Source organism: Corapipo altera, unplaced genomic scaffold (assembly GCF_003945725.1).
Source record: "Corapipo altera isolate COAL_440 unplaced genomic scaffold, ASM394572v1 59, whole genome shotgun sequence".
Lineage (NCBI taxonomy): Eukaryota > Metazoa > Chordata > Aves > Passeriformes > Pipridae > Corapipo > Corapipo altera.
In genome coordinates this window covers 1,179,269-1,204,206 of record NW_020884917.1, presented here as the reverse complement: position 1 = coordinate 1,204,206, position 24,938 = coordinate 1,179,269, and the positions used below count along the sequence as shown (strand labels likewise).

Sequence of the window (24,938 nt, the reverse complement as noted above, 5' to 3'; positions counted from 1 at the left end):
GCTTCTCCGTTTTCTGATCCTGTTATCAAAAAAATTAAAACCTACAATAATCTCAACATATCAAAGAAATACAAAAGGGCAAACATGAATAAAGGAACCAGCTACAGCATGAGGAACAAAGCCAGTGACATCCTTGCACACCTAAAGACCAGAAAAATATTCATCAAAACAAAATTAGGACAACAATCTTCTCATGTTTGTTTGGGGTTTGTTTTGCTTTTTTCCAAAATGCAACATCTACCAAGTAGGGCAGTAAGATCACTTTTCCAGCATCATTCACACACACACATATCCCCAGAAGTGACTTCAAATTACCTGATGGAATGGAACTGTCTGGAAAGCTCAGCCTCAAGTAACTGAACTCAATTACTGATCAAATTACAGGGACATAAAATAAATGCACACAGCCTTTTAACTGCCCTGTTATTTCCATTTGGCAAACTCTGGGATAGCTTTGTGATAATTCTGCCCTCAGGTGCCATGTCACTGAAGCAGCATGGGTAACAGGAAGTAAGAACACATGAGCACAATGATTCCAGATTACAGAACTGACAGAAACCTCTGCATTAAGATGACAGCTGTTGGAAATAACAAATAAAATTAGCCTCACTGCAGTGTAATCTTGATAAATGGACCACTTGGGTAAAAAAGCTAGAGGTCACCAGAAAGAGCGGTTGTACTTTTCTGCTCAGCATATGAACATACAGATTCATCCTCTAAATCCTGGGCATTCCTTGGATACCACCAACACTCAAAAGAGGTTTCCAACAGCAACATGACATGATAAAGTAAGAAATACTCATCCTTAAGGCTGGTAACTTTTTAAATTTTTGTCTAAACCTTAGGGAAATGTAAGAGCAAACAAACTACTGGAAAGTTCAATGCATAATCCATGAAAAATTAAGCCCACAAATTGAGAACGCAATGACAAGTATAAATCATGCAACAGCTGCTCCATGACATGGCTGTTCTAAATAGATCCCCCTCTATAGTTCACATCCAAAGTATAAACCAATCAGCTGGCAAGTATTTCAAAAATATAAAATCACTTTCCTTGTAGATCTTCTGCATTATTTTTTCTCAGGAAACCAAACATCAAACAGCAACAAGAGGCAGAAATAGTACTTACAATTCTGCAAGATCTTTTAACACTGTATCTGAAATTCCAGTTTCAAGGGAAATAATGTCCAGAGCAGTAGTAGCCCAGGAGTATTCCAACACTGTCCTTATCACTCTTCATCACAGTACGAATGCATGAACTTATGCATTTGTTCATAAGTTCTGTAGATAAACACACACACAAAAAAATTGAGGGGTGCAAAAGATTGTTTTAGAACATACATTTTTCAAGCAAACCTCCTAAATTGTGGATGTAAAAAACCAACCAACCAAAAAAAAAAACCAACAACAAAAAACGAAAAAAAAAACCCAAACCCAAACCAAAAAAACCCCACACTAACTGTCAGGGACGCTGGAAAAATACATAAGGAAGAAAAAAATTAAAAGACACCAGAAACACATTAACAAGACAGTTGCCTTTCAGAGCTGACTGCTGCTGGTAGAGCTCCCGCTCCACCCGAGCACCAGCGGGGGCGCAGGACCCGCTGCCCAGCTCCGCCCGGCACCGCCTCCCGTCCGCGCTCCCTCCCCGACATCGCCTCTCCCCGCCCTCCGCCCGGGCCACTCCGCGTTTCCCCTTCCTCCACCCCGGTCCCGGGGCCGTCTCTCCCTTCCCTTCTCTCCGCTCCGCTCTCCCCGCGGCGGCGACGCGTTGCCGTGCGGGCGGTGTCGGTGTCGCAGCCATGTGGGTGGCGGCGCTGGCGGCGCTGCTGGCGGCGGCCGGGGCGCAGTATGAGCGCTACAGCTTCCGCAGCTTCCCACGGGACGAGCTGATGCCGCTGGAGTCGGCCTACCGCTACGGGCTGGACCAGTACAGCACGGAGAACTGGCCCGAGAGCGTCAGCTACCTGGAGGTCAGCATGCGGCTGTACCGCCTGCTGCGCGACAGCGAGGCGTTCTGCCACCGCAACTGCAGCGCCGCCGGGCAGCCGCCGCCCGCGTCCCCCGCATCCTCGGGCGCCGGGGCGGCGCTGGCGGAGCTGCGGCTCCTGGCCGGGGTGCTTCGGCGGGCGCAGTGCCTGCGGCGCTGCAAGCAGGGGCTGCCCGCCTTCCGACAGGCACAGCCCGGCCGCGACCTCCTGGAGGACTTCCAGCGCCGCGAGCCCTACAAGTACCTGCAGTTCGCCTACTTCAAGGTGAGGACCCCCCCCCTCCCTCCTTCATCCCTCCTCCTCTCCCCTCCCATCTCCCTGCCCTGCCTCCGCTCCCCAACCCTCCGCCTCCGTCCCAGCCTCTCCTCCCCAGAGTCTCTCCAGGCCTGTCAGTGTCGCGGTGGAGGGGGACGGAATGGTGTGTCTCTTGACGTGGCGTGTCCCAGCACGGCCTCGATGGATGCAAGTGCCTTGTGCACCCAATTGTGGAAAAGCCACCGCTCATGCCGACCTCTCGCCTGGCCCTCGGAGCAGGTTTCTCTGGGCCATAGCCTCATTCCCCATTGCTTCCTTCACATCAGTTTAGCTGCCAGCTGTAATCCACCTCACCTCCATTTCTCCCCTGCTCCTTGGTCAGGCCCCCAGTCCTTGCCCCCACCAGGCTGCCCATCATCTTCTCCTTGACAAACCTTTCAGTCCCTTCCACCCACTCAGCTCGTGTAACTGACAGTGGGATCAGCATGTTCCTTGTCTTTTCCCCTGCTACCTGCCATCCAGCTTGCTCTTCACCAGTTTTCCACCACTCATCCAGCATGTCCTCTAGATCAACCCTTCCAGTTCTTCCCTGACATCTGGCCACGGAAACCTGCCTCTGTGTCCTGTAGCTGTGTCGCTCCCGTCCCTGCTCCTCATCTTTCCGTCTGCCTTACTTTCTAATCTTCTCTGGAACCTTTTTCAGACTCTTCATGTCACAGCTCTGCTATTGCAAGCGCTCTTCGCTACTTCCTGTCCCTCAGCGTGGCCACCTTCTCCACTTGCTCACATCTGGTCCAGTTCTTTCAAGTGCAGCAACCCCCAGCCTGTGACTTGCAGATAGCCTGATGCCTGCAAAAGTCCAGTTTTGTTGCAACCATGGGAAGGAATGAAGGAAAAACTGGCTGCTGAAGTGGGACACTAATGCTAGCCCTGGAATGGTATTTACCTTTTACTCTTGGGTCAGCCAAGACTGGGGACACATACCTCCCTTGACAGATTTCATCCTATTTTTCTAGCTTCTTTTCATCTGTCCAGGATCTAACTGATTACTTTCTCCCTCCTTATCTTCATCTTCTGTTCTCTGTATCAAGGTCTGTCCCTTCTGCCATCCCCTCAGATACTGCAGTTACTCGCATTTCAAATGAACATAGCATCTGGGGGGGGGGGGGGAAGGAGAAAACAAGCTGACCTCTAAGATTGTTTTCTGTTTTAGGGATTCACTCCCAACATATCGCAGTATATATTATATAGGGTTGTTTGCCTGTGCATTCTTTTTGAGATTGCCACTTGGAAGCACACATCTTCTGAACTGTTACTGTGTCCTGTTTTTAGAAGTTCTGTTTTCTCAACACTTTTTCCAAACAGATGTGGGGAAATGTGTTCTTATAAAACCAGAACAGTATTCACATGCACGGCATCACACTGGTGTCATTCTGTGCATTGAAAGCCATCCCTAAGACCGTACAAAAAAGCTTAACTTGATGCATTAAAGCCTCTGCACACACTAAAGAAAAGGTACCAAAGGTTTCTTTTGAATTACTGAGAGGGCAGGCATTCCTCAAATTCTCAAAGCCATATAAGGATACGAAAATTACATCACCACAAATGTTTCCTTTTCTTGTCTTAATTTAACTATCAGTTCCCCTCTTGTGGTACATACAAAGTTTGCAATGTTTGCAAAGTTTGCAATCACAGCAAAAAGCAGTGCTGCTTACCATTTCTAATACAATCAAGTAACTGACAAATAGGAGTGTGAGAGGGAAATTGGAGGAATCCCTCCCTCTTTCTTTAAACTGTTTTTCAATCACGTTTGCAGTAGGTTTGAGCAGTGTAGTTTGATGTCTTTGCCTTTAATTGTCTTTCATATTGGATTGTAATCCAGCTCTGAGCCCTTATTACTTGGGGAGTTCTGAATGGGCCTTTGGGACCTACAAACTGCTGCATCCAAAGGACTTTTTCCTGGCTGGTGGCTTCTGAAAAGGGAATGTCCCTTCCCCCACCCCCGCTCTCCTCCCCAACAGCATTTATAGTATAGGAAGAAGCGGGAGGGAAACGCTTTATGTCATTTTTTGGAGTGACCGTGTGTTTATTCAGGTGGATTGCAGAGTGAAATTCTGCCACGTCTTAAGATTCTTGGAGTAGATGTTTCTGTGCTGCTGCTTGCTCCTCTGGAGGGAGCTTTCTCAGAGCCTCTGAGTTCATTTAGGAATGTGTTTCTACAAAACCTTTTTTTTATTTTATTTTTAAGAGGTGAAAATTGAAACCAAGAGTGAATTATGAACTAAGTAAAAATGAGACCTGTCAGCCTGCCAAAGAAACAGGATCACAGCATACAGCACAAAAGAAATCAGGCATTTGACGAAAGTTCAGCTGAGATTTCCCTTTGTGTTTAGCACCATCTGGGCTGACTGGAAGCGTGTAGTTTTGGGACAACCAGGAAGGGCAGCTGGCAGCACTCCAGCACTGGGACACTCATAGCGGCACAGCAGCCATGGGTGGGTTGAAGTCTTTCTTCAGTGCAGTTGTCTCTTGGGTTTCTTCCTGAAATGAAGGGATACCTTTTATGGATGCAAACGGAAGTGTGTGTGCATACGTGCCTGTGATTCCTCCTTATGGTTTTAACATACACTGCCCTAGGCTATTTCAGATGTGAGGTGGAGCTCAGCATCACCTACACATCAATACACTGAATGGGTTGGTGTGGATCTTGGCTTACAAAAAAGGTTTTAACATTTTACAAATACCCAAGACTTTTGCTTTCTCTCTCACTCTTCCTAAGTATCTGCCTATGCACTATATAATTTATGAAAATATATATGTATATATCAAATAAAACCCCCATAAGTGCAGGCACACAGAAATACATTTGGTACATGCATTTACAAGTGAGAAATGTATACTTTGGAAGGTATATCCAGTTGAGATTAAAGTTAGTTTAAAAATGAGTACAGAAAATCACATAGTACATTAGGACACAATTATTGAGCAAGTCTCTGCAGTTTGCTCTTAACTTCATAACACCCCAGGAAGATGTATTATTGTAATATTGTCCTTTGTGCTACTAGGCAAATAAGTGACATAAACACCATGTAAACATGGTCAGTGATGACTCCTGCCCAATATCCATAGGTTGGCATTAGCACTTGCTGAGATTAATCCCACACAGGAGCAACATGTCAGCTTTATGAACAGGGGAGGGAGAAGGGAAAAAACCCTAATTTCTTTGACTTACAACCATCATCTGTGCTATCTGCAACAATAAAAGACTTCTAAAATGAAAAAAATTGTTCATGGTGATGAAGCTAGGATTAAAACTGAGAAGAATTATACCAGTTTTACTGTATGATTGTACCTGTTGAGACTGTTTTCAGTATAAGTAAGTTTGTGACTATAGAGACTATAGGAAAGTCATTGGCAAAAACTGGGAACATTTGAACTGTTCTGGTTTTTTTCCCAATTAACCTTTTTTAACTCCTTCCTCTTCTCCCTATCCCTATTTAGGCTAATAATCTTCCAAAAGCTATTGCAGCAGCTCACACATTTCTTCTGAAGCATCCAGATGATGAAATGATGCAAAGAAATATGGCCTACTATAAGAGCATACCTGATGCTGAGGAGCATATTAAAGACTTGGAGATAAAGCCTTATGAGGTAAGCTTTTTATTCAGAGTTTGGTCTTTTGGAACTGTTCTATTATTCCACTTACTGGGTGGGATTTGGGGATCTCATTTGCTTATGTGTTGTCAATTCTTACTCTCCTTTCCCTCTTTCTGTCATCTCAGTTGTCTCCATTCTGCCTTCTGGAAGCATTCAGTAATTCTCACCTGTCCTGCACTTCATTGTTCCATAAATGGGTCACAGTAAATCACAGACAGCGACTACATGCATATCACTATTGGAGCTAAGCAGGTGCATAGTTTTTCAAATTCATGAGTGCTGTAGCAGCACAGTTTAAAGTAACTCAGACGTTTCGTGTTAAGATTCCATTGAAAATCTCTGTCACAACCTGTGCTTTAGATTCACACTTACTTCTGTCCTGCAGGCTTTTCTTTTGATCAGAAATGGAATTACATACTCTGTTCTCTAGAAAATACCTGATAAAATCCATTAGTCATCTGTATTTGTTGTCCTTATCTTACCTGGAGAATAGCTTATGTAGTCATCCAGAAGTGCCAAGACATCATTTACTGCATTTGAATTCACACACCGCTTCCTACAGATCAGTTGCTGCTGGTTTTCATTCCTGCCAATTTTTCAGAATCTCTTTGTCAGGGCTGTGAGAGCGTACAATGGTGACAACTGGAGAACATCCATCTCGGACATGGAACTGGCTCTTCCTGATTTCTTCAAAGCCTATGATGACTGTATTGCAGCCTGTGAAGGCTCCCGAGAGATCACAGACTTTAAAGACTTCTATCTTTCCATTGCAGGTGAGTGGTTAGGAGATAGAAAGGAAAGTACATTTCAATTTGTCCATAGGATTGACTACCCAGGTCCTGTTGCTGAGTTTGGGCCAATAGGATTTTATCAGATTCAATGAAAACTACTTGAATTCTGGTTTACGTTTTTGTTCTTTTTAGTAACATAGGTGAGGGCTATCAGGAAATCAGAACAGAGTACTTGTATTAACATGGAAGTTCTGTGTCAGAATAACATGGATTTTTAAGTGATAGTAACTGCCCCATCCGGGTAGCAATGGTTAATCCAGACAGGTCTCTTGACCACCCTTTCAGTATCAGTTTGGTTGCCTTTGAGGCTCGGTTGCCTTTGAAATCGACTTTGGGGATTTGTGTAGGTCCAGTGATCTGTATGTCCTTTATCATAAACATGACAAGTTTCTTTTGTCTGTTTTTCATCCTTCCTACATTAGAGTTTTACTAGTAGATAACATCTATTTTTTGTGTGTAGCTTAAAAAAAAAAATCTATTGCTTTGCAGAGTAAAAGGGACATAAACTTTTTTTATTATTGTCAAAATGGCACATATACACTCCCTATGCTCTTTGGCAGCAAAAGAAACAAGTAATTTCTCCAGTGCTCTGGGCTCAGCGTTGTTGACAGTATTTGTGTACAGAACACATGCGAGTTTTCTCAATAAACTTAAAAATTCTCTTGCATTTTTCATGTTTTTAAGTTGCCATAAGGAAAACCAGCCCAACTTTTTGTCCTAAAGCCATAATATGTGTTGGAGAGGGGAAATTTTCATGAAATATGTTTATACATGAGCGGCTCCAGTTTCTCGCGGTGTGCAGCTGATATCCACTGGTACAGCTGACATGGAATAGCTAGTGCAGGCCTCAAGCCCTGATTTACTATTGGGCAAAGCAGGCAGGTGCTTAGCACAGCAAATAAGGAGCAAAAGTGAAATCACAGGCAGTAAAGCAAGAAACACAGACTTTGTTTCCCAGTTGGTCAGAGCTCTGGCATCAGGTCAACTCCCAAGCCACTGTAAAGAGTACAGCGTCCATGCTCAGCTGTGACTGGCACTTGCTGTCATCCTTCCTCTTACTCCCTGGAAGGGAAGGACAGTTCCCAGCAGTAGTGATGGGAAGGAAAGGTAGGAGTTACTGCATGATGTCATCATGACCATGTATGTGCATTTCAGTATTTCGCTCTTGAGACGAGAACGTTCAAATTTACTTACACTGCCTGGGCTGAACTGTGCTCTTGCTGCAGGGAGAAATATTCTGCCTCTGAGGTTTTTACTGCAGAAAGCAGATGTAACAGTAAGGCTTAACCAGAATTATTTGGGGCTTACACTAGGTATGTGTCCTTGAGCAATGAGTTATGTTTGGAAGCCAGCTGTCCTCATTGCATGGGATTGTTTCACTGAGGGACTTGTGTCTCTGGCTTTAAGTGCTGGCTGGAATTGAACCCTGCTGTGCCTGGAGATTCCACTGCTCTTGTAGAAGATGAGTCTGGTAATTTCATTTGGCCAGTTACATTTAGTTAGCTTCAGTGTTCTTCATTCTGGGAGTTCTCAGGGATGAAAAGTGTTCTTTTGTCTTGGTCAGAGACTTGCTGCACAAGCTTAGCTAACTTGCTTTCACCTGCCTAATATGTCTAATAGGTAAACTAAGACTTTAAAATACTTCTTTTCTGTGTTGTAACCAAATGTGATATATCCTGAAAATGTTTTATACTCTTTGTTGGAAGGTTTCTTGAAATGTATTTCCTTGAAGATAAAATCACCTGTAGTCCTATTGCATTATAGCAAGCTTTTTTAGGCTGGGTAAGCTTGTGAACTTAAACATTCCTGGCTGAAAGTTGTTCTGTGGTGAGTGGCATATTCTCCTTTATCTTCTCTTTTAGAACATCCAATCTGCAGGCACAATATGTGGCCATCTCTGGAGGTTTATTTTGCAATTACCTGCTTTATATCTCTGTCACACAGTTGTACTCAGCAGCACGTGGACCTTATCCGTGCAATAATTTCATGAAAATGCAAAGGATTGCAAAATGTAAAAAATAAAAGAAAGCACTGTTAAGTTTACAGTTCGGAAATAATGCAATTCTCTGTAACACTGTAAAATCCACTGCCACAAGCTGTCTGTAGGTGTCAGTGAAACCTAACTGCTCAGTTCTCTGAAATTCCAGCTTTGATATGTTTAAAGTCGACTCTGCAGATTTTTATGGAAGGGCCGATTACCATTACTTGATATGTACTTCAAATGGAGTTGTAGGTTATCAGTACTTCCAAGCAGCAAGTTCCAGATGCACAGGACTCAGGAGAGCATTATAAGGCCAAATTTTAATGGGTAGCAAATGGGAGGCACTATAACAACATGCTACCCCATATCCTGTTTTGTCGTTTTCTTCCTTCTAGATCATTATATTGAAGTCCTTGCATGCAAAGTGCAGTGTGAGAGTAATCTGACGCCCATTATAGGAGGCTTTGTTGTTGAAAAGTTTGTGGCCACCATGTACCATTACTTGCAGTTTGCGTATTATAAATGTAAGTAGTGATTTATTGTGCTTAAATAACACTGGGGTGATGTGAGACAGATTCCATTCATAACTCTAGTTAAAATGGTTTAGAACATAAATAGTGGCCTCCAGAATCTGCATTTTAACCTGTTCCAGGACAGAAACTCTTGAGTTTCCTGGTATCTTTTTCTTCCTGTATTACTGTAGTTAACAGACACAGGACACAAAATGTTCTATGTTGAACTTGTGCTCATAAAATTGTCTATGAAAAAATAAATTGCAGGACCCTCTGTTTTAAGTTATGCATGGTCTGTGTTGGAAAGATGAGGCAATTACAGAGTAAGTGTGATCTGATCCATCACTGCCTTTCGTTCTGTGTATGATACCTACTGCCAACACAACTTGCTAACACTTTTCATAGTTTCATATAAATATTAAATCTTCATACAAATGAAAAATGTTCATTATATGTATTTTATGTTTTAGATGCCTTTTTAAAGTAACTCATAAACAATGTCGGCCACTTACTATACATTGAAACATCTGGAATGGCACAGAACCATTTTGTACACCTGTGTACAAAAACCTATGGTTTGTGCCAAGAAAGCCATAGTGGTTAAGCTGTCAGACCCCCGTGGTTGTTAAGTGGCTGAATTGTATAGCTCTAATAATACATTTTTCCTTAAACTTCTAATTCATTCAGTTAGAGAAACTAAAGATTGTAACTTCAAAGAAACACATTTAACATAACAAATTTATTCTATTGAATAAATACTCAATTTTCAATTTACTATTCAGAATTTCTTCCGCAGACAAACCTACAGAGTATTCCATACCATTTGCTTTTTCCTATTGGATTCTTATAATCCTGTTAGAATGGGCCTAAATGGGTTTTGAAGAAAGAAGGGACCACTTAACAGAAATCGTAGTATCTGGTTCTCAGTGATTATATATTTGATAGGTAAATCATTTAATGAATTTTGTGGTTTCTTGAGGAGCTACTTGCACTGTAGCCTTTACAGCTATTCCTGCAGGCTCCAACATCGAAGAGAAGACACATCAACTATGTAGCATCAGGCCATTAATGACTTCCGCTTATTTTGTTTGACTACACATTTTACACATTGACTCTTCCCTCTTTCCTTCTAGTACAAAGAAGTGGGGAAGTGTTTGGTTTTTTTAATAAGTGCCCCAGTGCATATCACTAAGCTGTGGGCTGATACTGGGATACCTGGGAGGAACGTTTTGTTAGGATTTTCATAGAAAACCATCAGAGCTGAGTCCCCATTTTTGAATCATGACTTTACCTGTTTCAGGACACAGATATAGCATATTCTTTCTGGGAAGCAGGGTTTTTTTCTATGCAACTGGTGGGGAGGTGGAATATGGGTTCTGTTTCCATCTGAGTTTTTCAGAACTTAGATATTAGTAGGAATTTGTTCATTTATCTTATCTGGATTTTTGTGTGTGTGTGTTTAATAATTAGTGAATGACATGAAGAATGCAGCTTCTTGTGCTGCTAGTTACCTTCTGTTTGACGAGAAAGATGAAGTAATGAAACAGAACATGGTGTATTACCAGTACCATAAAGACAAATGGGGACTTAAAGAAGAGGATTTTCAGCCCAGATCGGTAGGTGAATTATCTAAAATGCCTTCTAGACACAATTAAATATTTCTCTGAAACTCAGTGGGTAAGAGGTTGGGAAAATGGAGGTTATCTGTTGGTTCTAGAGTTAGATACATACTGTTTTGTGAAAACCATATAGAGAGTTGTGCACAGAGATGTAGTGTGTCACGTAAACAGTGAATGTCATTATAGTTCTTCCCTTTCTGTTGAAATATGCTACAATAGGATACAATATGATATGATGACAAATAAATTCACACTGGTATTTCTCTGTCACTTGCATATTTATATCTTTATGTACCTCTATAAATAAGGCAGCTGCCCCCTGAAATCTCCTGATGAAATCTCTGAGTAACATTCAGGCTTTTGTGAATCATTATCTGCCAACATGTAGTTGCCCACCCGCTTGTTATTTCAGGTTCTGTGGGCATTGGAATGTGTCTGGATATGGTAACTCCAGCTAAACTCACTTTCCACTTATTCCATGTAGAACATGGTTGGGTGGATGAGGGTGGAAAAAGGCTCAGGACTATATTGCATCTAATTATCTAAATTAGAATACTTGCTGCAAAGAACCCACAGTAAACATGAGTCCATGCAGCAATGATTGTGATCTGGCTTTGAAACACTACTCTAAAAATGGATTTCTATGCTGTTCATATATTTCAATGTCCAAGGAAAATTTACAGCCTGGACTGTGACATCAAATTTGATTTTCTGTCATTTCTTGTTACGAGGATTTATGTCATGCAACTGAATTAGCTGCTTTGTGACACCTGAGTGACTCCTTAGGGATCAGTCATATAAACTGTACAACTGGTTAGTCATTAGCGATAAATGTTCCACAAATTAAATTTGGTGCCTTCTCTTAGGGCATGACTTCCCTGTGGAAGAATCGTTTAAGTTAACCTAGCTGTGGCAACAGCAGACATCCTGGAGGATAACATTCCAGTTACCTTTTCCGTGTTGCTTCTTCAGACATCTCAGTAACCAAGATCTTTGCTGGCCCAAAGGCCCTTGTTTCTTAATATGGCATTAAACCCAGTGTATCTGTGCAGTGCTCAGGTGACTGACCTTATGCAAAGCAGTGCATTTATTCCTCTTATAACTTGCACTGATTTTATAATTACACTTTCTACCTCTCAGGGCAGTCTGCTCAAGTCAAAAATACCACTCCATTTGAGTTAGGTGGGGTTTGTTTGTGGACAGCTGTTACCTGCAGCACGCCTTATCGGCGCCCTGGAAACCCAGGCCTGCCCTGCAGGACCAGCTGAGACAGAAGGCAGCAAAAATGCATTTGGTTCTTTCAGAAGGTAGCAGCAGCAAGTCTGAGCTCACAGGGGAAAGGGACCACTCCTTTGTCACTGCTTTTGGGAACAGAACTGTGCTTTATAGCTGTATTGGAGACAATGTTTGATGGTGGTGGGAGTGAGAGGTAGCAACAGTTTGAAACTGCAAATGGCAGATAGATTTGGCATACATGTGCAGAGAGGACAGAACAAGGGCCCTACACATGAACTCTGAATGTTTCATTGATAACTTCTGTAGCTGGGGACTACAGATAATTTGATTTTTAAATACAAAATACTAAATGGACGCAGCTGTATTTTCTTGTGCTTTGATCTATGTAACTATGAACAGGAGTTACTTGCTGTCCTAATCACTTGCCATGAAAACCAAAATGCCTCTGGTTTATTTTCAAAGTGATAATGGGGCGACAGCAGGATTTAGCTCTGGCACTAATCTAACGTCACAAAATCTCCTTGTGAAAGAAGGAGTCTCCTGTTTTCCTCCCCAAAAGGAGTTAATGAGGTAGTCAAAGCGGATTACAGTTGATGTTCACAAATATGAGAATATGTGACTGAGCTACACTCTGTGGTCCAGGTAAACAGCTGGGAAGTGAGGAGGAACAGGTGAGTGACCTTGCAGAATTTTACTAGTCCAGATTCAGGCTGGGTTGGTGAGTCATTATCATGCAAAATAGCTTAGTGTCTCTTTTTCCCAGAACTGCCTGTTGCCATATGCCAGCGCACAGGGAGGCAGAGGCTTTCTCATGTCCAAAGCCCACTGGAATGCAGGCGCATGCTGCTACTTGGCTCCCTTATTCTCAGACTTACCAATGCTTTGAAACATGAGAAGGAGGAGAGCGCTTTGCTCTTCTCCAATTGACAGAGATTGTGCTTGCGAAGATCCACAGAAAAGTTTGGATGCACCACTTGCTGTTTTACTGTTCCCTTTCTCAAAAGCTATAAACCCCTCCTGGGATCTGCCTTCTACTAAGGCTGGGTCTGATTTTACTGGAATAGTTTGAGGTGATATGTAATGATGCTCCCCTGTCTTGCTACCCTAAAGTGACATAGAAATTTTGGGTTTTTTTGGTAGGAGGCAGTTCGATACCACAAAATAACCACACTTCAGCTGGAAATGTATGAATTCGCGAAGGAACATCTGATGGATGATGATGAGGTGAGTTTTATATAAATGAAATCATGGCCAAAAAAACAGCAGTCACATTAAAGTGAAAATGATACATAGATGTAATCCCAAGATTTAACTAATACAGAAAAATCTTCTTGTAACTGTGACCAATTTATAACAAATTTTTGGTTTTGTAAGAAGAATGTAAGAATGAACCCAAAGAACATAACATACAATTTAAAAAAACATTGCCATAATTAACGTAAGGGCAAATATAATGCACTGAGCCCACAGAAAAAAAGAAAGCCTACTTTGCAAGCTGTAACACCAGGGGGCAGAGAAGTGGTATGTATTTTTAAACCAAATGTTTTTCTAGGTTTGGGTGTGGGGATTTTTTGTTTTGTTTTTGGGGGGGTTTTTTTGGTTGGTTTTGGGGGGTTTTTTGTTGTTGTTGTTGGTTTGGGGGTTTGTGTGGTTTTTTTCCTAAAATGTTGTTTAAATTATATTAGAGATCCTTATAATTTTGTCCAGAAGTAACCACCTAAATTGTAATTTTTGTCCAAAGGAAGTCTTGTTACCTGTTATTTTATTCTGCTCAGTAACATTTTGATCACCCAATTTTGCTTCTTAAATGGTTAGAAATCATGGTCAAATAACACATAATGACTACTATTTACACTGGAAATATGTAAAATGGATTTTTTTGGGGGGGGGGAGAGGTGCAAGTAGTTAAATTGTTGAAAGGGCATTTCTTTGTCTCCCACAGCTGAAATTAAAGTATAAATTGTGGAAGGCTTTGGATTGCTGTTTGCTTTGGTTTTGGGACCTTCCATTTAGAGGTTTAAAAAAATCTTCAAATGATGGAAGTGTTTGTTGCTGGCATTGGCAAAGAAACAGCTGTGCTCAGCTATGGCATGGGTCAAGGATGCCTATAATGAGCACTGCTGATGTCTCTTCTAGTTAGAAAAGGCAAAAATGGTTTATGTTAAAAAATGAAATCACCTTTGCAATTTTTATGTTATCCATCACATAGGGACAGATAATATTTTATAGTGGAGAAGTAGTGTCTGCACTGCCTTCAGTATTCTCATGACCTGAAAGCTACTCTATGTAAAATTCTGTTGCAAGGTTACCAAACTTTAGGAAGACTTTCCATTGTGATAAAATGCCCTGAAAGACAGTTTAATAAGCTTATTTAAAGGTTAAGCTTAGATGAGGACTAGTTGGTATGAATTTTCATCAGTGTGAAATACTTGAGCACTTTTTATATTCCCTTGTTGGTTTGTGCTGTTGCCCATAAGGTTTTCTTATGTCAGGCATAAACTTATTTGTCATTTTTTTCCTTCTCTCATATCTGTTGCTTCAAAACACGGGGATGAGTAATTAAGGAAGGGGAAACACAGTCCTCTGTGAGTGCTTTCCCCGTATGTTGTTACTAGGAGGGTTTATAGAAACAATCTTCAGCCTCAAGGACTATATATAGAGGAAAGAAACATTCATTTGCTGGCATTCATTCCTGTAGCCCCTTTCATCAGGGCAATTATAAATGACCTTGCAGTCTGCAAGAGGGAGGTGCAGTGAAAATGTCAGTTAAACTTTTGAGGAACTGACAAGAAAGTCACATTACACTGGACTGTATGTCTGGGTTAAACAACCAAAATTACTGGGCCTGGTCATGCCACAGATATCCCTTCCTCACACTCTCATCGCATTGGGAAAGTTACCATTCTCCTCTCCAGGGGGAAAACTGAAGGGCTTCTGTACCCTCCCTTGCTAGGGCTGAAGAACCTGAGAGGGATGGAGGCTGTCCATGCCTCTGGCTTGGCTCTGGCTTTTCATAGTGAACTCATAAATCCCTGGCTACCCGAACTTGTCTTTGGCTGCCGGAGCCTTCCAGAGATTCCAGACAGAGCAGGAATAGCACAAAGGTAAAACTGCTACCTTGCAGTTTCTGCTCTATGGGCAGGACCTGGTAGTGTAACTGGAATTTTTCTTTTTTCTAATATTTCTTCTGGCACAGATAGAAAAGTTTGTTCCATAGGAATGTTGAAATCTTATGAAAAACCCAGATAAGGCATTACAGTAAAAACTTTATTAAAAATTGTTAAGGATGGAGGCAACCTCTCTTGTAAGTGCACTCTGTTTATTTAAACCATGTGCTTCTTGGGCCAAAGGCCATAACTTCTGTGAGTTTCTGTGGTTCATGTTTGCTGTCTGTGAAGTTGCTTGTGGGCCAACAAGCCCATAAGATAATCTGCAGAAAAAAAAAATTCTTTTTTCCTTGACTGAAGTAAAAGGATTGATGTGGCAAGAGATATCTTCCTATGTGAGTGTCATTATTTTCAAGTGGAGAATTGCATTGTATTCAGACTTCTCAGTGCTCCTGTATCCCAGATCATCCATGTGTCTTTTTATATCCCATTAGCAAAGCGAGTGAGAACATTTGACTTCTTCTGTAATACATAGCAGTAATTGCAGAGGCTGGAACAGGCAGTAATGATTTTTGCATATGTTACTACAAGAAATACTGTCCTACTCCTCTTACTTTATTAATGTTTTTCTACAAGGAAATGAAAAACTCTAATTCAAACATTTAACACAGAAGAGGTGACAGAGAATATTAGCACCAACTACCTACAAATTACTTTTAAGAAAAAGTAATTATTCTTAAATATCCTTGGAGTTTTCCACAGGGAAGTTAAAAGAATGTTATGGTGTTGTCATCTTAGTTGGCCATGGATAGATGAGCTTTTTGATTTCTATTCAGATGTGTAATGCATAAAGGCTGTCATGGATACAACTCCTAGTATTGCAGATTTAAACAGCAAACTGAAATGCCATTAAGAGCCAGACACTCAATTAGTGTAGATATAACTTCAGCACTACACTAATTGTATGAGACATGTTTTTGGCACATAAAATCAGTGTTCTTGAGGAATTTTTTTGGGGGGGATAGCTACTTAGCTGTTCTAAATTACATAAGAACCACAAGTATTTGGCTGGGATGATCCTACAAGGTGATTTTTCTTTCAGTACTTAGTCAGTAGGTGAAAAGATGTTGGCAGCTTTGACCCACTTTTTTTGGCATCTTGTTCTTTTTATTTGTATATAATGTCTGTGTCCACTTGAATAGTGGCTGAAACTAGAATGCTCCATTCCTAACTGTGATGCAAAAAAGAATAAGTATTGAACTAATGTGACTGGTGGAAAGAGGACATATGGAATAGCATCAAAGCACAAGGACCCAGTGGACTACTGATAGTAAATCTGAATTCAGCCTATTTTTCTGTTTGGGAATTGCTAACAATGTATTTCCAGCTTTATTGACTCCCTCTTTGCATATGTTCAAATGATTTATACAAGTGTGCTGTATATACAGCAAGTTATAAGTCCAGACCTGTAAACCCTGCCCTGCCTGTGACCTCAAAAAGCTGCACTAGCACTGCTATGCTGAGAAGAGCTGGTGGCAGCTGTTTCAGAGAGAGTTGGCAGCTAACTGGCAGTGTTATGGTCCCTGTTCAACATATTCTTCCTCAAAGAAGAAAGAGAGATTTTTTTTTTTCCATCATGATTTCCCAGTGGAGGTTCTTCCCATGTGGCTGGCTCTCCATGACCTTCCTGCTTTCTTCTTTTGCTTCTGCGCCACTGGATGTGTTCTTCCTTCCATTTAAATGACCTACCATGGGAAGCTGCCAGCATAGTTGGGCTTAAGTGGCAGTATGTGCCCAAGTTGCAGGTACTGGCATTAGGAGGAATTTCTGCTGCCCAGATCTTCTTTAGGCTCTCTGTGTAGCATAAAGCAGGCAAGAGACCATAAGTAGAGCTCAGAAACAAAGCCACTAGAAGGCTTGTTTTCAGTGCAATCGGAGCAATGTTGAAGTTGCTCTGAAGCTCAGTTGACTCATATTTTATAGGCATTATAAATACATTAAAAGGAAAGCATATTTATTGATTTACTGTAAAATACTATTGTAATAACTGCAATGTACTGTAATCCCCCATGGTATATGGGAAAAGAACAGTTAAGTGTTCAGAATATATCATTAAAATGAAATGGAAAAATATTTGAGAAACTAGATAACATACATGTAAAAAACAACTAAGCTCTCTTAATATTGAAATAAAAGCCCTAAAAGCATGTGACAGTGGGTCATACTGTGGACTAAGTATCTGAAAAATAAACAAGTTAAGGACCAAATAATTTTTCTGCACAAGAAATTGAGGGATTTTCTTTTTTTTTTCCCCTGCTAGAATGCAAAGAGTGTTCAGACTGGTCTGTACAGCTCATGGAGGTTCTGGGAGGGCTTTGCGGTGGTTATAGTGAACTCTCATGTTTTAACTGAAGGTTAGATCAAGGAACTTTCTCTTGGTTGAAGGCTGAATAAACCTTTCAGGCCGAGCCACTCATTGACACATGCCTTACTGTTACCCTGATATAATATTTTCCCCCTTCAAAATGTTGCTGGCCAGTGAGCTGTGTGGTGTATACTTGCCGGCTCTATCAGGTTCATGGAGTCAAATCCTCCACAGTCGTTCATATCAAACCTTTTTCTTCACTCTTGCAAGATAATTAATTGTTCTAGAATGAAATCCACTGGTTTTCATAACAACTCCTTGTGACTACACCCGTTAATACCTCAAATTAGTTACTAGAGCAATTACAGGATAATTACTCATTAGTTATAGGGCACCCTTGACTTCTCCTCACAGAGACCACTTGTGCAACCCTTCCCACTACCATAACCTGGCCACCTACACCCAGTACATAAGAAAATCAAATATGTTGCTCTCACTGTTAAACAAGTTTCCAATCATAAAGATCTTCAAACTTTAGCAAAATTTGAATTTTTATTGTGAAGGACAACTGGGGAACATTTATGTGGGATAAATATTTTCCTTCTAGGTCATAGATTATAAGGAAACAAAGATCCAGCCAATTCTTCTTGCTCTGTGTATTGTCTCTTAAGGCTTGGTTTGTTGGATGAATTAGAATAAAGGCCGTTTCTTATCCATTCACTGGTAATCACACATAAAAGCACGTCCAGAATAATATTTTTCTATAGAGCTTAATTCATTCTAGTACACTATCTTTTTTATATTCTCTGTTACTTCCCTGAACATCAGGCTATCCCACTGCAGTGCATACAGAATCCCTATAGAAAAGGCCATCAGCAGATTTGCATAGAAAGTACGGGTTACTTTTTCCTGTAACTTTTCCAGTCCACACTGAGAAAGGACAGAACAAGATTGTTGGTGGAGGCAAGGACCTGCGAATGATTAATATTTGCATTTGCAGACGGCAATGCTTAGTCTTTACAAGCAATGGTAAAGTGTCTGGGTCTGTCAGTGAGCAATGCAAATGCTGCTGGCTGCTGTTTTTAAATGCTGCTGTCAAAAGAAAAGTTGGTGCTGGACCATCGGTCTCAAGTGTGCCATAACTGAGCCATGTATTGGTAGCTTTTCCTCTTTGCTGTTTATTTTAATAGCTGACTAGGAGTCTCCAAAGTACAGATGTTTCTTCTAAAAGGTTGTGTTTTGTGTGTGTGAATGCAGCATTTAACACTGCATAAGGAATGACCTGGCCCAATATGTACCTTGGTCTTGGACATTCAGGTTCAGGTACTAGGTGGGGAGTTTTGCATTCTTCTCTTTTTCAGGCCTTTTTTTTTTTTCAACTGCTCTAGCTTCACTTATAATAGTAGCCCAATCTCAATAGCCTGGGTTAGCTTATTCAGAATTAACCAAGAACTCTGTTTTAAAATTAATTTTTATTGTAATCCACTTATTCACATATCCTCTGTGAAACCCTCTTGAATTAACTACTGTGCCATGAAACTTGTTCGTTCTGTCCAGTGCCTCTGTTGAGTTGTTAATCTAAGCCAAGGATGCTCAAATTGCATATGTGACAGATAATTAGAGGCTCCAGTCGGTCAGATCAGCTTCTCTGATTCTTTGAACCACTCACACTAGTCTGGAAACATTCTCCTTTTTCTGTTCTATATCACACCTCCCATATTTCAGGCTATATCTGTTCCATCTTTTTACCATACATCCTTGCTCTGTCAGTCCCACTTTCCACTGACTGTCCCTGGAGAGGGAAGAGGTTGGTAGCACAGGGAGGGAGGTTGTGGGGTACCACAGAGCTGCTGAACCTGCAGCAGGTACCTTGCCTCCAGTGCAAACCTGGAGGCAGCGACTGTGGACCAAGGGCCAGCCAAGGAGGACTTGTTTTGCTGCAGCTGACAAGGCAGCCCACATGCACGTATTTCCCTGTTGTTGTATGCCTTACTATAAGGCATGTACTGGCTTGGCAGCAAACTATTCTCTTCCCTGAGCTTAGTCAGACCCCACATACTGATTTCCTAACTATCAGCCAAACAGCTGCATCATGCTTTGGGCCATGTATTGCTCACCCATGATTTGCATCAGCACCATGTTTGAGCAGCATATTTATGTAACCTGCATTAGAGGTGGGTGGCTGTTGTCCCCTCTAGTAGCTGGCAGGGGAAAGCATTATGGGTTTCCAACTGATTTTGCATTTGATGTTCTTTCTGTAAGGGCAGGAAGGAACTGTACCAAATAACATGAGGAACTCTGTCATACTGAAGGGCTAGATAATATTGAAGACTCATTTCATACTCCAGATATGCAGGCCAGCAGGAAGTTACTAGATGTGAGGAGGCAGAAGGCTTTTTCCCTAGAATGAACACCTGTGAAATATTTACTGACTTTAGTCAGGCTGAACGCCTGGTGTCAAGTGAGGACTAATGGGACAAGGACAGTGATCAGTCTGGTCCCAGCTGCCAGTGTGACAATGTGATCAGCTCTTCTGAGGCAGCCTTACCGCTTTTCGTTAGGCTGCCAACTGCTCTATGGACAACTTGCAAATGTTTTACATTCTGATTATGAAGGCACAGGCAAAACTATTTTAAGTGCAGGTTTTGGTTGTCTTTAAGTGTAATCTGGAGGTTTTTGCCTTTTCAAAAATAACCAACATCTGGGCAATTATTCGGTTGCATTGCAGCATATTTTATGTATGTATATTGTTTCAGCAACTTTTTTTATATTTTTGCCATATTTCAAACTTTGTTACTTGTCAGTATGCCCAATTAGACCACAACAGCTTCTGTGAAGCTTTCCTTTAGAGCTCAGTTTCAGGCACCAGAGATTTCAGGTATCAGTCTTTTTTCCCAAATACTGTTACTTTTAAATATCCTTTTCCATTTGAACCATGGATTTCTATATTTCATATATTTTCATATGTTTCTAAATTTGAAAACATACCAAAGTAAAAAATTTGAATTCTATCTGTATCTCCTGTGTCTTCCAAAATATCCTTACTGATGAGTGTGCAACAGTAATATGAATCAAATTAAGTTCCCATATGGTTAAGTTCCAAAGGTGTAATATTGAAATCTCCATGTCTTCCTTATGCTTAATTCTGGGTCATCCAGTAAGATGTTTATTCCATTCACCCTCCTTCTCAGATTCTTAACCGTTTGAAGGTTCTCTTTGCAGGTAGACAGAGGAGATAAATCCTTTTTCATATCTGTTTTTCTTTCATTAAAGTGTGATCCTGAGGTGTAAAAGAATCAGCTTGAGTTAGATCTGGGACCCCTGTAGTAGACAACTGGATTCCCGGGCTCGTAACTGTTCAGAGTTTAGTGGCACCTGCCTGTCTGCAGTCCTTCAAGAGGCACCCAAATGCCCACAGGTTTAGGACCTGTGCTATAAAACTTGACCTGAAGTCCTCTGTGTTCTGTTTCTGTATCTTCCAGCTGCTTGTGTAGTGGCTACTGGACCCAGAGGCTACTTTTCATGTGCATTTGTGAAGTGGTATTGAGTTCCTCCCTCGGCCGCGCTACTTAGGCAATCAAAATTCTTCTAACAAAGGAAAATGTGCAGAAACGGTGAATTCCTGTTTTCCAATTGCAGGAACCAGATTTCTTGCAGCCAGAAAGATAAGTAGGGAATACGAAAGTGTTGGCATTTTTTCTTGTGTTTTACTGAATTGGATGCTTAAATCTTTTGAACAAATCCAAAGCACAATAAATTGCCATCCTTCAGGACTTGCTAATACTGCTTCATAGTTGGAAAAACTCAGTGGTCTTTTGAGATAGAACTGTGAAGCAGGGAACAAGAGCAGCAGTTATTTCAGCTAGCTTTTCTCCAACTTTTATTTTTGCTTACTTCGTTCTCATTATTTATCTCCTGACTAATCACACTTCTGAAAAATATGATGTTAGTGCTTTTTAGTTACAATATCCATAATACTGTTATTGTATTAAAAATAGCCAAAATTCTCTATTTAATTGTACTGTTTTCAGTGACAGAGGTTTTAACAGCCTTTCCTCAGCAGAATAGAAAATTGTAAAATTTCGCCTCTCAAAATGTTTGTGTCTGGAAGATGCTGTCTTTCTAAGGAATATCTTTCTAGGCAAAAATGTGCTTAAAATTTAATTAGGATTGTAAAATACTGTTTGCAGTCTTCATCAAGCAGAGTCAGAAGCATAATAGAGTTCACAAAGACTTGAAATGGGTCGTGAAGGGAAGAGGGAGAATGAGCATCCATGCAAAGATGACTTGCTTTCAACATAACTGCTATAAATTCTTATTAATTTAAACATGAGAGTGAGTAAGAGCTGATCAGATTTTCCAGCAGACTATTTTTTCTGTCAGAAAGTGACAATTTGTTTTGGAAAAAAACTAAATGACATCTTAAGACCCTTTTAGAACATGTCAAGAAGGAAAGGCAGGAAAGTTTAAAGAAAATGTAGTGAAATTAAGAGGTTATCAGAAGATTGTAGTTCTTAGAATAAAAGGTTGGAAATGTAATTTTGAGCATCCACATCTCTCGTACAGCTCAGCTTTTGAATTGTACCAAAAAGTGCAAATATGCACAGACATTCCCACAGAATCTCTCATCTCTGGCAGTGTTTCTGAACTGTGTATGGAAGGCAAACCAGAAATCACTGGTATTTCTGAGTGTGCCAGCAGATGGGCTGCTACAGTCAGTTTTGAGTAGTTTGAGAGGTTGCTGCACATTTGCTGTTGACTACTTGGTTTTCAGCACTGAAGGTGTTACACTGGGCTGTAAATGATTACAACAGGTTTTAGCTCAGTTACTGTAACTTAGTTGACAAGACTGTAAGTTCCAGCCAGTGGGGCTGTATCATCCCAAATTACTCAGGCTTGACTGTGAGAAGATATTTTGCTGTGGCAAAATATAACATATAACTATGTTAGGAGTAGTTTAAATAAAGGAAATTTATGTTGTATTGGTACCTCGTATTAGCAGAGTGGAGCTTGTAAATGTAGTATTTCCTGGGCTGATTCTAAACCCAGTGTATTTGTTTCCAGTATGAAAAACATTCTGTTATCTCTGGTTCTTCACGTTTTTGCTGCATTGAGTCATGACACGTGAAGATCTGGGGTTGAAAATTGAAAAGGTGTGTGTTGAAGGGTGTGACGAAATAAACGGTTAGAGCAGACAAATATATCGTCAAAGTTATGGTTTTACAAAACACTATCAGTTTCAATTTTGAAGCTTTCTAAAATTCTTTAATATTTTATGGTATTTAAACAATTTCCTAATTTAACTGGTGCTTTAAACATTTATTCCTTTCTAAGTTTGAGGATTTCATTGTCTATTTAAGTACCTGAAAAAGTACAGTAGGATTTACTGTGAAGTGTAACATTTCCTTCTTTTAAGTCTGTGTGTCCCTGCAAGTATTTGTGTTACTCCTGTATGGGCCATTTACTTGCCTTTAACAGGCTTGTTGTATCTACATGAAGGGTGTTAAAAATATTTGGACACATATTATTACATTTTATGTTTTGATTAAAATAGCAAAAATTTCCCACCAATTTTGCAGTAGAAAGTTAACTTGTTTCTGTTAAATTTAATGACTTCTAGGGTGAAGTTGTGGAATTCCTTGATGAGCTGCTAGAAGTGGATGAAAAGAAGGAATCCTGATGAGTGAAATCATCACAAAGTGCTTTACGAAAGTGAAGACTCACCATTGCTCCTTACTATTTTTGGTCACTTGTAGTTCCAGTTAGATATACCTCAAAGGTGCTTCTTTAAGCTCCACTTTGTGTCCCAAAATCCACTCCTGAAAGGTTACTTCCATGCTGCACTGACTCTTCCGTGAGCATGGCTTTTATGCAGAATTGGTGCATATGAGTTTGCCTCTCGAACTTTCTTTCCTTTACACAAACAACAAAACAGACTATTTGTATTTTCTGGGATAACACTAAGTTTCCTCATTTCAGTGCTGTTCTACTAAGTTGTAGCACTACAGCTAAATTCTGAAGAACTTCTGTCAGATTATGAACCAAGGAAGACATAACAGTTCCTCTTTCTGAGCTATGTGTTCTATTATTTATATATGTCTTTTTATATGATGATGAAAAAAGTGATAATGAATCCCAGTGCACCTGAAAGATGTTAAGATACATTTGACTAGCTGAAATAAGGTGATTAACAAAGCACAGCTAGTGATCTTGTAAAAATTGCTTGAAGAATTTTGAAAGCAGTTTTGATCTTTCTTAAAAACTGAATTAAATTCCATGATGTGCAATTAAAAATAAAATAATTTCTTCTTTCTTCCAGTTCTTACTCTTTCTGTTGAAACAACCTGTGGTCCTTGTGTGAGGTGGGGCCAATCTATGAAATATTGGTAATTAATGTATTTTGTATTCTCTTCTGAAGAAAACAGTTTGCTTGGTTTTTTTCAGTCTGTTGGGATTGTCTGCATAATTTTCTTCCAAAAGTAAGTACATGTGGAAACTGCAGTGATTTAAAATGGAATCTTGAAAAATATTTATATGTGAATTCCTGTCATTTTTATTATTAGCTGTACGGCAGAATCCAATACAGATATACTTTGAAGGCCCAAAAGATTGTGCTAGAGGGGAGTAGTGGGTTGGTAGATAAGTGTACTGAAGAGCAGAAATCCCCTTGACCTCAGAGAAGGATCCAGCATTTCATCCTTTGCTTTCCTCTTTTGTTTTCAAGGATCAAGTCCTGCAAGTGGTTTCATCCCACTTACATCAAGGACAGGCAAGCATTCAGCGCTCTTGCGACTGAACTGTTATCCAGCTAAATGGAAGTGAATTGCCCAGCTAAAATCTGTGTTAATTTTTTAAAAAGGCAAAGCATGATCTATACTGCCTTGCTGAGTTATTGCTGTTATAACTTATATATACTATAGTAGTCTATGCTGTTGAGTGTCTACAGGGCATAAGAAGGGGAATCCATAGGATTGGATCTCAGTATCTGCTAGCCTGTGACAGCAATGAGACATTTGAAGTTGCATGTAAAAGATGTTTGGAAGATCAGATAGTCTTTTGTAGCTGCTTTAATATAAATCACAACTAATCCACTGAATTTGATGGGCAGATTGTTTTATTCTCAAAATGAAAATCTGTCAAGAGCCTTTTAACTTTAGGACATCTGCCCAGCTCCACTTTCGGTAATGAGGCCAGAATCTGGCTTGCTGTGTGCCTTGAACAGGCAGAGTGTGTATCAGATTTCGTTATGGTTTTTGTTCCACACAATATTATCACTCCATTTATTGTAATTTTGTGTAAGAAATGAACTTCGCTTTTAAAACTTAAAAGCAGCTGATTGCAAATGATCACTTCACGCCATGAATTACATGTAATACCCTGCTGGGTTAGTTTCTTCAATTTATACTCGTTTTCTCTTGTTGGAG

General features: G+C 40.5%; 1 protein-coding gene across 1 annotated transcript; it reads left to right on the top strand.

Moving 5' to 3' along the window:
• Positions 1–1,687: 1,687 nt before the first annotated feature.
• Positions 1,688–23,832, top strand: CRTAP (cartilage associated protein). The gene is made up of 7 exons (XM_027656028.1): positions 1,688–2,255; positions 5,748–5,897; positions 6,505–6,676; positions 9,071–9,199; positions 10,658–10,803; positions 13,183–13,266; positions 23,135–23,832. Exons 1-7 carry the CDS (start codon positions 1,803–1,805, stop codon positions 23,192–23,194), a joined length of 1,194 nt encoding a protein of 397 aa, XP_027511829.1. The 5' UTR covers positions 1,688–1,802; the 3' UTR covers positions 23,195–23,832.
• Positions 23,833–24,938: the final 1,106 nt, after the last annotated feature.

What these genes read in the sequence shown, in the direction of transcription:
- CRTAP (XM_027656028.1), top strand. Translation starts at nt 1,803, where the DNA reads ATGTGGGTGGCGGCGCTGGCGGCGCTGCTGGCGGCGGCCGGGGCGCAG. An exon ending in TGGAGATAAAGCCTTATGAG is followed by an intron (nt 5,898 to 6,504) that starts GTAAGCTTTTTA and finishes CCAATTTTTCAG; the next exon opens with AATCTCTTTGTCAGGGCTGT. An exon ending in ATCTGATGGATGATGATGAG is followed by an intron (nt 13,267 to 23,134) that starts GTGAGTTTTATA and finishes AATGACTTCTAG; the next exon opens with GGTGAAGTTGTGGAATTCCT.